Here is a 12697-nt window from a genome sequence, read left to right on the forward strand (position 1 = left end):
GGCCATATGGAGAAGAAGGTCCCTCACAGGCTGTTCAGGCCCAGGAACAGGCCCAAGGGTTTCTGGTCTTCCATTAGTGGATTTCTTCTGTTCCCCTCTTGACTCCCTAAGAGATTCCAAAATCCTTCAATAAATCTCTTCAGCATTAGGTTAGGCAGAATGAGTTTTTTCTACTTGCAAGTGAATAACCTCTACTCATTACGTAAGTTTAAGACCCCAGTCATCATAGACCCTTCTAATAATAGGCATTTCACACATGTGGGTACTAAATGTGATACCAATAATGCCTTTGATCGTTGCTGGAATTAAGTAGAACGTATTAGCACTGGTGGCACAGAGGTCAGGAGGTCTGAGCCTCTTGCCTCAGGACCACACATTACAGATGTCTGGGAGGTGAACCACAGGGTCCTGGGGATACAGCCACACCTCAGTCAGGGAACAAGCATTTTGGAGGAGAGCTGGAAAGGAATGGAGCACGGCACTGCGGGCATGCTGGAAGGGGGTAAGAAATCTCTGAGTCTTTTCTTTTTCTTTAAGATTTTATTTATTGATTTGACGGAGAGAGACACAGCAAGAGAGAGGGAACACAAGCAGGGGGAGTGGGAGAGGGAAAAACAGGCTTCCCGCGGAGCAGGGAGCCCGATGCGGGGCTCGATCCCAGAACCCTGGGACCATGACCTGAGACGCTTAACAATTGAGCCACCCAGGTGCCCCCACTGAGTCTTTTCTATTAGGAAGCTGGTATTACCTAAACAATCAACCTAAGCTGTCCCTTAAACCTGATTTCATGCAAGTTCACTAACCAGCCTTGAACTTTCTGTTTTTTGTGTGAGGTCATTAAAAGGTTATGACAAAAAACAACTTTAGGTTCGATGTCCCTGCCCTCTCTATGTTAGCTTTAAATTTCATTTGTAACAACGGTGTGGAGAATCTTAGGATCATCTGTGCTGTCCACTGAGAAATGAAGTACAGCTTGATCTCTGTTTCTACGTCAGATGGAAGGGCTGGTCTCGATGCCAGTGGTCAGAGTCTGGCAGGTGTAAGACCATACTGACAAGAGAGCCTAAATACAGGTAACAGGTGACAGAGTTTTCTGCTAATATGTTCTCTAGTGTGCACACAGCAGTTCAGAGCCTTCTTCAGTAGCTTAGATATGAAGTCTTTCCATCATTTAGCGCAATGGATGCCTGATGATATGTTCAGGAGTGCTGGTCAGCTGAGGAACATTTTTAGAAAGGACACTACCAAAAAAATGCAGTGCTTTCTTAACTGCAAGAGGTCCGATTATATTTGTCAAAACCATATTCCTATGGGGAAGACTGCCAAGCCTAAGTAAAAATTATCCACTAAACCTGAAAGACTCATCAGTCCCTTGTTTTAGTTTTCTCCTACCTCAGTGATTTTAGGAAATATATAGGTTTTAGGTATAAAATAAAATCTTATATTTATATAAAGCCTGGTTCAGTTTATGTGTCATCAAATTATGAGGTTTCATTCTGGTTTGAGGATTAGTCTACTTCATGTTATGCCAGTGTTTCAGAAGATACCACTAAAGTCATTAAAGTCTTTTCCATGCATCTAGAGCTGCAGTGACTGATTCTATAGCTACTAGGCACCCGTGGCTATTAAAACTAACATTAAATTAAAATTCAGTTAGTAGCACTAGTCACATCTCAACTGCTCAGTGGTCACGGGTGGCTGTTGGCTACTGTATTAGACATAATTAGACTACATACAAAACAGCTCCATCATTGTAGAAAGTTCTGCTGGATAGTGCTGTTCAAGAATGTACTTGAAAGTAAGGGGCTAATAACTCAATTCATTCTAGAGCTTTAGTGGATAATACAGTTCACCACTGTTGCTCTTCTCCTGTCAGCATTGTTCATTTAGAGTTTAATAACCATCCCCTTTCATCTAAACATAAAAAGTACAATTTAAAGTGCTACCTCTGACCCATATAAGGACACATGTATACTCTAGAGAAAAGCCCCTTTCCTATATATCTCCAGAAAAGTAGGGCTTAATTAGTAAGCCTGTTGAAAATGTGATGATGAAACTAAGTATTTTTACTGCAAATGATTCGCACTCTTGAGCTTCCTTTGTTAAGATAATCCAGTTGGTTTGAGTGTGAGCTTCTTTGCCACATGATACAAATATTCCCTAGGCTTTCACCCAAGAGGTTTGGAGTAAGTTCTAATAATTATCTTTATTTAAATGCTGAGCAGTTAACGTGTGCTACTTCTGTAGGCATGATATCATCAGTATTAGCATTAAAGCCTCTAGTAATGACTATTGTCAAGTAGATGGTCAGACAGGTTTGAGCCTCTCTCTTGCTTCAGGTCTGCATATTACAGACTGTCTAGGAGGTGAACCCACATGGTCCCAGGTATACGGCAACACCTAACTCAGGGAACTAGCAGCTTGGTGGAGAACAGGAGTCAGAGCATAGGACTGTTGGCATTCTAGAAAGGGGGAATTTTTTAATTCTCTAATGTGTGCTATGTATGACAGTGGCAGTTTTGGGTTTTCACAACTCCCTGCACAAAAGTGTCGGATGGAACCTTCAGAGATGAACGCGAAGAAGGGGGAGTGGGGGAGAGGTACAATTCTATGAATAGCCATGTATGTGAACACAAGATAAGTTCTTTTAAGTCTTCACTGCTTTTAACATCATTTGCAAAGTTTCTAGGATTTAAATTTCATAAAACTTCTGCCTGTAATTAGCTTCTTTAACGTGTGTTTTTATCTTCTTATACATGTTGGGAGGAAAAAAAAAAAAGCCAAGAATAATTATGCTTGTGGACAAGGATAAATATGCATTTAAGGCAACCAAAGCCAGTTAGGTACCCTAATTAGGGTGACAAGAGACCTGGTGAGCAACCAGGAATTTAATAAGTCTAATTACAACTTCTACAAACAGTTGCCATGCCATAGAGTGTCAGTGTGGAAAGGTGCTTGTCTCTGAGAGTGTACAAACACAGGATAGTTTTCTCACACTTTGTAGTTATTCAGTACTCCAAGAGCTCTGAGTCTGACTTGGAGTGAAGTCTAGTGCGGCGTGAATTGACTAGTGTGGGCTGGCTAGAGGCCAGAAGTGCAAGGGCCTATCCAGGAGCCCTGTTAGGACTTCCTTCTGCCCTTCTTCTATGCTAAGGATGCGATCTTAACAGCTGACTACTGTCCTGCTATGTGCCCCGTCTTGCCCACATTATTTCATGTAACACAATAATCCTGTGAAGGTAGCAATAGAGACAAGGAAACTGAGGCTCACAAAGGTTGTGACTTGTAGACAGTCACACAGCTGGGTAAGGTGGGAGCCAGGATTCAAATGTCAGCTTAGCTAGTCCAAAGCCCATGCTCTTTTTCCCTGCTTTTTAACACCTCCCAATTATACGGATTGATACCTTAAAGGGCTCCTTTAGATACATATACATTTCATATACATATATAAAAGAAGGCCTTGAAATAAACAGTGTAATGCTGAACTACATATTCTTTTTTTTTTTTTTTAAGATTTTATTATTTTATTTCTTTGACAGAGAGAGAGAATGTGAAAGAGGGAACACAAGCAGGGGGAGTGGAAGAGGGAGAAGCAGGCTCCTCACGGAGCAGGGAGCCCGATGTGGGGCTCGACCCCAGGACCCTGGGATCATGACCTGAGCCGAAGGCAGATGCTTAACGACTGAGCCACCCAGGCGCCTCTGAACTGCATATTCTATTTTTATCTATTTGTCCTTGGGTTTTTAAAACTTACTCACCAGAAACATGTAAAGTCCAAAATGTAAAACATAAAAGCAAGGAAGCTCTGGTTGAGCTGGGTAAGTACCAGGAGCCCTGACTCTTCATCCTCCCCTTTTCTCCCCACCCCACTGTGGATTTTCTAGATCTCCTTGTGCACAATGGGAAAATCATCTGCATCAGATGCTGAACTCCCTAAAAACAAAATTAAAGATGGCTTTTCATCTTTTTATCTAGGTGTGAATCATAGTTCTTGGGTGAACAGGTTCCCAACAAATATTTTTGAATGAAGAATGAATGCTGTTGGGTGCCCGGGTGGCTCAGTTGGTTGGGCGACTGCCTTCGGCTCGGGTCATGGTCCTGGAGTCCCAGGATCGAGTCCTACATCGGGCTCCCTGCTCGGCGAGGGGCCTGCTTCTCCCTCTAACCCTCCCTGCTCTCATGTACTCTCTCTCTCTCTCTCTCTCATTCTCACTCTCTCAAAATAAATAAATAAATCTTAAAAAAAAAAAGAATGAATGCTGTTAATAATCATAATAAACCATAATTATCAGGGTAGGACCTTGTGGCTTCCCTTGCTGTGGGAGCCCAGATTCACAGAGATGACTATTGGGAGTTTTCCTAAAGCCGAGTTCACAATCTTTCTGGTTATCCCCTGTACTTCTTGATCAGGTTTTTCATTAAAATATGTGGTTGTTAATAAGGTTATTAAAATTAAACAAAAACTGACCAGGGGTGCCTGGGTGGCTCAGTCGGTTCAGTGTTTGCCTTTGGCTCAGGTCATGATCCCAGAGTCCTGGGATCGAGTCCCGCATCGGGCTCCCTGCTCAGCTGGGAGTCTACTTGTCCCTCTGCCTGCCGCTCCCCCTGCTTGTGCCCAATCTCTCTCTCTCTCTCTGACCAAAAAAAAAAAAAAAATCTTAAAAAAAAAAACCTGGGGCACCTGGTTGGCTCAGTCATTAAGCATCTGCTTTCAGCTCAGGTCATGATCCTGGAGTCCCAGGATCGAGTCCCTCATCGGGCTCCCTGCTCAGCAGGGAGTCTGCTTCTCCCTCTGACCCTCCTCCATCTCATGCTCTCTCTCTATCATTCTCTCTCTCTCAAATAAGTGAAAATCTTTAAAAATAAATAAATAAGTAAATAAAATCTTAACCAAAAAAAACCTGACCAAATGGAATCCAGATTCTAACTTATTCTTTCTTTCTTTATTTTTTTTTTAAGATTTTATTTATTTATTTGACAGAGACACAGCAAGAGCAGGAACACAAGCAGGGGGAGTGGGAGAGGGAGAAGCAGGCTTCCCGCCGAGCAAGGAGCCTGATCCTGGGATCATGACCTGAGCCGAAGGCAGACGCTTAACCAACTGAGCCAACCAGGCACCCCTAACTTATTCTTTTTTTAAAACCAATATTTAGTGAACACACTTCTTTCTCTCTCTTCATTTCTTTCCCCTCCCTTTTCCCTCCCTTTCTTCCTTTCCATTCTTTTCTCTTTCCTTTTTTTCCACATAGCCTTGTGTGTGGCAAACTGTGCCCAGGCACTATGCTGCCGAGAATGGATGGATCAGCTCATCAATCATCATAGAATTGCAGATCAAAACCACGATGAGATACCACCTCACAACTGGTAGGATGGCTATCCTCAAACAGCCAAAAGATAGAAAGTATTGGTGAGGATGTGGCGAAAAGGGAACCCTTATGCACTGTTGTTGGGGATGCAAATTAGTACAGCCACTGTGGAAAACAGTATGGAGGTTCCTTAAAAAACTAAAATAGAATGATCCAGCATTCCTATTTCTGGGCATATATCTGAAGGAAATAAAATCACTGTCTCGGATACCTGCCCTCCCTTATTCATAGCAGCATTATTTACAGTAACCTAAATGTCCAGCAGTATGTGAATGGATAAATAAAATGTGTGTGTGTTGGGGGGGTGTATATGTGTGCACACATGCATATACACACAATCTAATATTATTTAGCCTTTAAAAAAAGGAAAATCTGGGACACATGGGTGGCTCACTCGAGTGAGCATCCAGCTTTTGATTTAGGCTCAGGTCATGATCTCAAGGTCCTTGTCTGGAGCTCCAAGTTGGCTCTGGGCTCAGTGAGGAGTCTGTTTGAGGATTCTCTCTCTCTCTCTCTCTCTCCCCCTCTCTGCCCCTCCCCCCCCTCTCGTGTTCTCTCTCTCTCTTTCAAATAAAAAAGTAATAAATCTTAAAAAAAAGGAAAATCCTGGGATACCTGGCTGGTTCAGTCAGTAGAGCATCTGACTCTTGATTTCAGGGTCATGAGTTCAAGCCCCACGTTGGGTGTAGGAATTGCTGTAAGATAAAATCTAAAAAGCAGAAAATCCTGCATTTGGGAAAACATGGATGAACCTGGAGGATGTCATGCTAAGTGAAATAAATCAGATACAAAAAGATAAACACCACATAATCTCACTTATGTTGAATCCAAAAAAGGCAAACTCATAGTAACAGATAGTAAAATGGTCATTACCAGGGGCTGGGGGTTGGGGGGAAAAGGTAAATGTTGGTCAAAAGGTAGATGTTCATTATAAGATAAATAAGTTCTGGAGACCAAAATGTACAGCATGGTGACTATAGTTAACAAAAATGTAGCATGTACTTGAAACTTGCGAAGAAAATAGATCTTAAGTGTTCTTATCACTCACACACAATGATAACTATGGGGTTATCCTTGTGGTCATTATTTCACAGTGTATACATAGATCAAAACATCACGTTAAACACCTTACATATAATTTTTATTTGTCAATCATACCTCAGTAAAGCTGGGGAGGAAAAAAGAACATTCTTTTTTGTCTTATCAAGCAATGCATCTTGTGTCACTTTAAGATATATATTACATACCTTTTTTGTTGTCAGAAGTGGCATGATGAAATGGAAATGAGAATTTGACACCTTTCAATTGTTCACACTCTTTTTTCAAAACAGTTGAAGAATGGGTCATACGAATATGTTGGTTGGTTTCTCTCTCTGGTGGACTCAGAAATTGTGGGTAATCATCAATCTGAAAAAAATATAATTAAACTAATTGAGGACAAATATAACTGTTTATCTACCCTATGATAATAAATCCCCTAAAGCTTAGGGCAAGTTTATTTTATTTTTAAGATTTTATTTATTTATTTGAGAGAGAATGAGAGAGAGAACAAGAAGGGAGAGGGTCAGAGGGAGAGGGAGAAGCAGACTCCCCACTGAGCATGAAGCCCAATGTGGGGCTCGATCCTGGGGGCTTGATCCCGGGACTCAGGGATCATGACCTGAGCCCAAGGCAGACGCTCAACCGACTGAGCCACCCAGGCACCCCTTAGGGCAAGTTTAAACTGCATTCTTTTTATTTTTTTCCTGGGAAGTCTTTCCTCTTGTCAGGTTTCTCAGTTTTCCTCAATTTGTTTTAGTCTTTACTAAAAATGCGTTTAGCAGCAGATCCCAAGAAACTATTTATACTTACACTATAGAATTGCTAAATAAATAGTAATAGTGTTTTTGTTTGTTAAAATAGATCCCTCCCCCTTTCATTTTGAAAATAGATTTTTTTAAAAGGTCTTAAAAATGTTTAATTAATGGGTTTAAACTAATATTTTTCTATGCAATAGAAAGTGTCCATTTGCGGGGAACAGTGTACGAAGATTCTGTGAATACAAACATCTAGGTTTGAATTATTGGAAGTTTCCTGCTCCTAAATAACTTTCTCTTCTCTCCAAAGTGCTCTGTTTTCTATTCTTTTTTTTTTAATGTCCATCTTTATATATTTTTGTATGCCAACTAGTAGAATCCTAAAAAATTAGCATTTACAAAATACTCGGTAAAAATAGCTTTTAAAAGTTGCCCCGAGGGTGCCTGGGTGGCTCAGTTGGTTAAGCGACTGCCTTCGGCTCAGGTCATGATCCTGGAGTCCCAGGATCGAGTCCCACATCCGGCTCCCTGCTCAGCGGGGAGTCTGCTTCTCCCTCTGACCCTCTTTCCTCTCGTGCTCTCTGTCTCTCATTCTCTCTCTAATAAATAAATAAAATCTTAAAAAAAAAAGTTGCCCCGAGATATACATAAAATCAACTCCAATTTTTCACAATTCATTCTCCCTTGTTATCTACAGATTCAGTTTTCTGTGCCTCTTCAGCTTTAGTTTCAACATTTTCAGATGGTGCAGTACCTTCCTTTCCAGCTTCTTGCTTTTCCTCCTTCTTCCCTTTAGCACCTTTGTTAATCTTTGTTCCCGGTTCTTTCTTAGCAGATGTTTTTCTTGGTTTAGGTTCAGGTTTGGGTGGAGCAGGTTTCGTGGACAATCTGGCAGACCGTCTGGTGGGCTCCTGTTTAGTTTCTTTGGATCCATCCTTGCCCTCTGTATTCTCCGGAGACTTTCTCTTCGGCATAATGACTACGTTCGTGCAGCTAAAAAGTAAAGCAACGGGCTGGAACTGCAGACACCGCCGCTGGATGCCGCCGCTGCAGCTGCTCACGCGCAGGGCACAGCGTAGCCCGGCCTCTCCGACCTGCACCTCCACGGCTCCTCTGTTTTCTATTCTTGATTAAAAACAGACAAAGTCTCGAGGCACCTGGGTGGCTCAGTCGTTAAGCCCTTGCCTCCTGCTCAGGTCGTGATCCCAGGGTCCTGGGATGGAGCCCCACATCGGGCTCCCTGCTCCGCGGGAAGCTTGCTTCTCCCTCACCCACTCCCCCTGCTTGTGTTCCCTCTCTTGCTGTGTCTCTCTCTGTCAAATAAATAAAATCTTTAAAAAATATTAAGTATATAAATAAAATCTTAAAAATAAAATATAATAAATAAATAAAATAAAAAGAGACAAAGTCTCAATAAATACTTAGGATTTTTTTTTTTTTTAAGTAGGCTCCACACCCAGCATGGAGCGCAAGGCAGGGCTTGAACTCACAACCCCAGGATCAAGACCTGACCTGAAACCAAGAGTCAGACACTTAACTAAGCCACCCACAATACTTAGGATTTTTAGATCTTTAACAATCTACTTTCCTTTTTATGACAGGTGGGCAGTAATAGCATCTGACTGAAAAGCCAAAAGTAAAACCAGAGAATCACCAGAGGCGTCTTTAAAACCTTTAATCCAGGCATCAGAAAGAATACCTCTGTTGACTTTTTGCAAAGTTACTTAGAATTTGGATAAAAATATTTACTGTGATCATACAGTTTCATCATTCTCTTTTCATAAATATATGAAATAATAATAATATATCAAATAATAATAATATTTTAAAAATTTAATTCAGGGGAATTAAAGATAAGATAAATTAATAAAAAGCTATCAGGATCTACTAAAATTTAATTTTTAAAATTATTTTCAAATACATAGACTAATTCAAACCAAGCTAATGAAGCATAGCCCAGTGCAGGTCTTAAAAAGGGTGTGCTTTTGTTAATAATAAAAGCTTACAGTTAGTAAAGGATCCTCTTCTGAACAAGATTCTTCAGAAAAGCCTTAAGCTATTTGATACCTGCAAAGATATGCTTATAAAATTAGAATCCTATTATACATACGGCTAAGGTTTTTGTTTGTTTTGTGTAACTCTGTTTATATTTTTCTCTTGCCGTTGTCAGGAAAAATTATGAAAGACTTTGAAATAGGCAAAAAAGATGGTCTAGATGTTTTCCATCATTTATTGTCTTTGAGCTGTTTTAAAACACTGTAAGTTGGGGCGCCTGGGTGTCTCAGTTAGTTAAGCGACCAACTCCTGATTTCGGCTCGGGTCATGATGGCAGGGTTGTGAGATGGAGCGCCATGGCGGGCTCTGTGCTCAGCAGTGGGTTTGCTTGAGAGCCTCTCCTTCTCCCTCTGCCTCTCCCCCCACTCAAGCGTGTGCTCTCTGTCTCTCTTGCTGTCTTAAATAAATAAATAAATAAATCTTTAAAACACTTTAGGTTGTGGGGGTGCGTGGCTGGCTCAGTCGGTAAAGCATATGACTCTTAATCATGGGGTTGTAAATTTGAGCCCCATGTTGGGTGTAGAGATAACTTAAAAATACATAAAGAAAAGAAAACACTGTAAGTTGTAGAAAACTGGTAATAGTGAAATTTTCTTTTTAAGATTTTATTTATTTATTTGACACACAGAGAGAGAGATCACAAGTAGGCAGACAGGCAGGCAGAGGGAGAAGTAGGCTCCCCCCCCGACCGCCCACCGCCAGCAGGGGGCCCGATGCAGGGCTGGAACCCAGGGCCCTGGGATCATGACCTGAGCAGAAGGCAGACACTTAACTGAGTGAGCCACCCAGGTGCCCTGTATATAATTAAGTCTTTAAAAAAAAAAAAAAAGTGTTACAATCTTGGCACATTTTATATATATGTATATATAAATATAATATATAGTAATTATATATTGTATTTCAGTATTATTATGTTATATTAAAGACTTTATCCATATAAAAATTATGTTCATTTATTTTTACATATCAGATGTAACTTTTTTTTAAAGATTTTATTATTTATTTGAGAGAGAGAGAGCATGAGCAGGGGGGGAGAGGCAGAAGCCGAAGGAGAACCAGAGGGAGAGGGAGAAGCAGACTCCCCACTGAGCAGGGAGCCCCAGGCAGGGCTCCATCCCAGGACCCTGGGATCATGACCTGAGCCCAAGGCAGACGCTAAACGACTGAGCCACCCAGGTGCCCCTCAGACATAACTTTTATTGTTGTCTTTAAAAATAGGTTTTGTCACTATCCTTAGAGACATTTTGTCTAATTTTTTGCAATGGCTTTATTACCTTTGTTTTGCATGCCATAGGAACAACCAAATTTTCTAGTCAGTTGCCTATTTTTAATATGAAACTTCATCAGACCTGTCACATTTGAAAGTTTTCAATAATAAACCAGCCACAGTCATCTGAAGTCTCTTCTACAGATAGTTTTTGTTTTATTGTGATGCTTGCTTGAAGGTTCTATTATAAGATAAAGTCAGTTTGAGTCCTCAACAAAGGACAGTCTCAGAGCAGAGCCTCCTGGAAAAAGCATTGAGACAGGCTCTTCAAACTATTAACACTTCAGAGCTGAGCTAACATTACTTAGACAACTCAGACCACACCAGTGGACTGAGTTAGGATTTCCAAGACTCCATTAGGTCAAGAAGCAGGTGGTTTCATGAGACTCCTAACCCAAAATGTCCCAGAACGAGACTTAACTTTATAGGACTAAATAAAACTGATAGAAATTTATTGTGGTTATTTGCTTAGAATATTATTGATGTTCTAATGTTCTATTTTCTAGATATGTGAGGAAGCTTTTTATCCTCCTTCTTAAATTATAACCAGTGTGTAACCCATAACAATTTAGATTCTGCTCTCAGAAACCAAAAATGTTTAAATATCCAATTTTCACTGGCTCCCCCAAAATTCAGAAACTCTTATTAGATTCAGTAAAGATCTGACTTCCTTTTACCAAGATGTAATTGTACACACTGGTTGTATATCCAAGGCTTTATGTGAAGTGTCTTATTTAAGAAGAATAGTCATCTAGGGTGCCTGGGTGGCTCAGTTGATGAAGCGTCGGACTCTTGATTTCCGCTCAGGTCATGATCAGGGTCATGGGATTGAGCCCAGCATCAGGCTCTGTGCTCAGCAGGGAGTCTGCTTGGGACTGTTTTTCTTCCTCTGCCCCTCCCCACCGCCCATGCACACGCACACTCTCTCGCTCTAAAAATAAATAAATAAATCTTTAAAAGGGGGGGTATTCATTTAACCAGATATAGCAAACCATTTTAAGGGCCAAAGGTTTGGTGTATTTATGGGGCCAGTGCTTATTAGGAAGATCACTTCTGGTAGGCCAGGCAATTAAGAAATTTTGAGGACCTCAAAATTCGCTCATATTGATAGGTACTATAGGAGAAATCTGGTAGAGAGCGTTTCTTGGGCTGATGTCCTAGCCTAGGGAAAGCAAATAATAGAGGCTTTTAAACCTTACATTCCTGAAAACTTCCAGACAGAAGTTTTTGCAAAGAATTTTTTTTTCTAGTGAGTAAAGTAATAGAAGTTTATTAAGTGAAGATACAGAAAAAGCTCTCAGGAGTGAGAGGGGTCCCCACAGGGTTGCCAACGAGGGACTTCAAGGTTGGTCTTTTATAGAAAGCTAACCAGGGAACTTAAATCCTTTTAACGTCTCTATTAATAACACCTTCAATGACTTACTTCCTTTTTAGGGTCTAGTTTTTCTTTGTTGGTCACAGTGATTATTGTAGACACCCACCCCACTCACCTAGGGCAGGGTGGTCCAGTAAGTCCCCTTATCTCTGGTTTCCCCAAACCTCCACATTTTTGGGATTTCTGTGAGCCTGATAACATTGCCCCTATCTGTCGCTCCCTACCTAGCCCCGCCTGCCCCTTACTCATTCCTCCCCCTGGAATAGTAACCCTAACTGCCATTAGGGAATGGGACAATGACTGCTCCGGGTGCTTCCTGCTGAATGGCGCGGCGGACTGTGTGGAAGTTAGAATCTCTCCAGGGGTCAGTCCAGGGACTTGTGGTATGGCTCCGGGGGGTGGTCATGATGGGCAGCAAACAGTACATGTATCAGCACATGCAATAGGATGACCATGAAACAAGTATTAGGCTCAAAATTATGATCACATCCCTTGATAAGATCCCCAATTACCAATTTTGTCAAATAGATCAATGGATATCATGATCTTATTTAATTGATCACAGATGTCCCCTATTAATTGGGACACCTTGCAGTAGTTAACTGTAATGTTAAAACAACACGAGGGGATTTTTCACACCCCTAATGGTGTAGCAATAGTAGTCAGTCAGTAGTGGCAAGGTTCTGGAGAAGTCCTTCTTGGACTTCATTTAATTCTTGGCTGAGTGCATCCAGTGCCTGGGTATCATTTAGAGTCCTGCTGAGCAAGCATACTGTTTTGCTTATTTTATATTGCAGTCCTATCATAAGTCCTGGAAGGCCCATAGTGAGCTTTGAGG

The 12697-nt window shown here is 41.2% G+C and overlaps 1 protein-coding gene and 1 pseudogene across 1 annotated transcript in view; both read right to left on the bottom strand.

Annotated features, from left to right (window-relative positions):
- The window catches only part of CUNH12orf56 (chromosome unknown C12orf56 homolog), an 88170-nt gene that overhangs the window by 52038 nt on the left and 23435 nt on the right, over positions 1–12697 (bottom strand). Inside the window, 1 exon segment of the mRNA XM_028110739.1 lies at positions 6614–6773. Within this exon segment, the coding sequence (XP_027966540.1) occupies positions 6614–6773 (160 nt within the window).
- LOC114214949 (high mobility group nucleosome-binding domain-containing protein 3 pseudogene) lies at positions 7837–8253 on the bottom strand (annotated as a pseudogene).

The sequence above is a fragment of the Eumetopias jubatus genome, unplaced genomic scaffold, assembly GCF_037043125.1.
Source record: "Eumetopias jubatus isolate StellerSeaLion01/CBP00866 unplaced genomic scaffold, mEumJub1_p1.0 scaffold_8, whole genome shotgun sequence".
Lineage (NCBI taxonomy): Eukaryota > Metazoa > Chordata > Mammalia > Carnivora > Otariidae > Eumetopias > Eumetopias jubatus.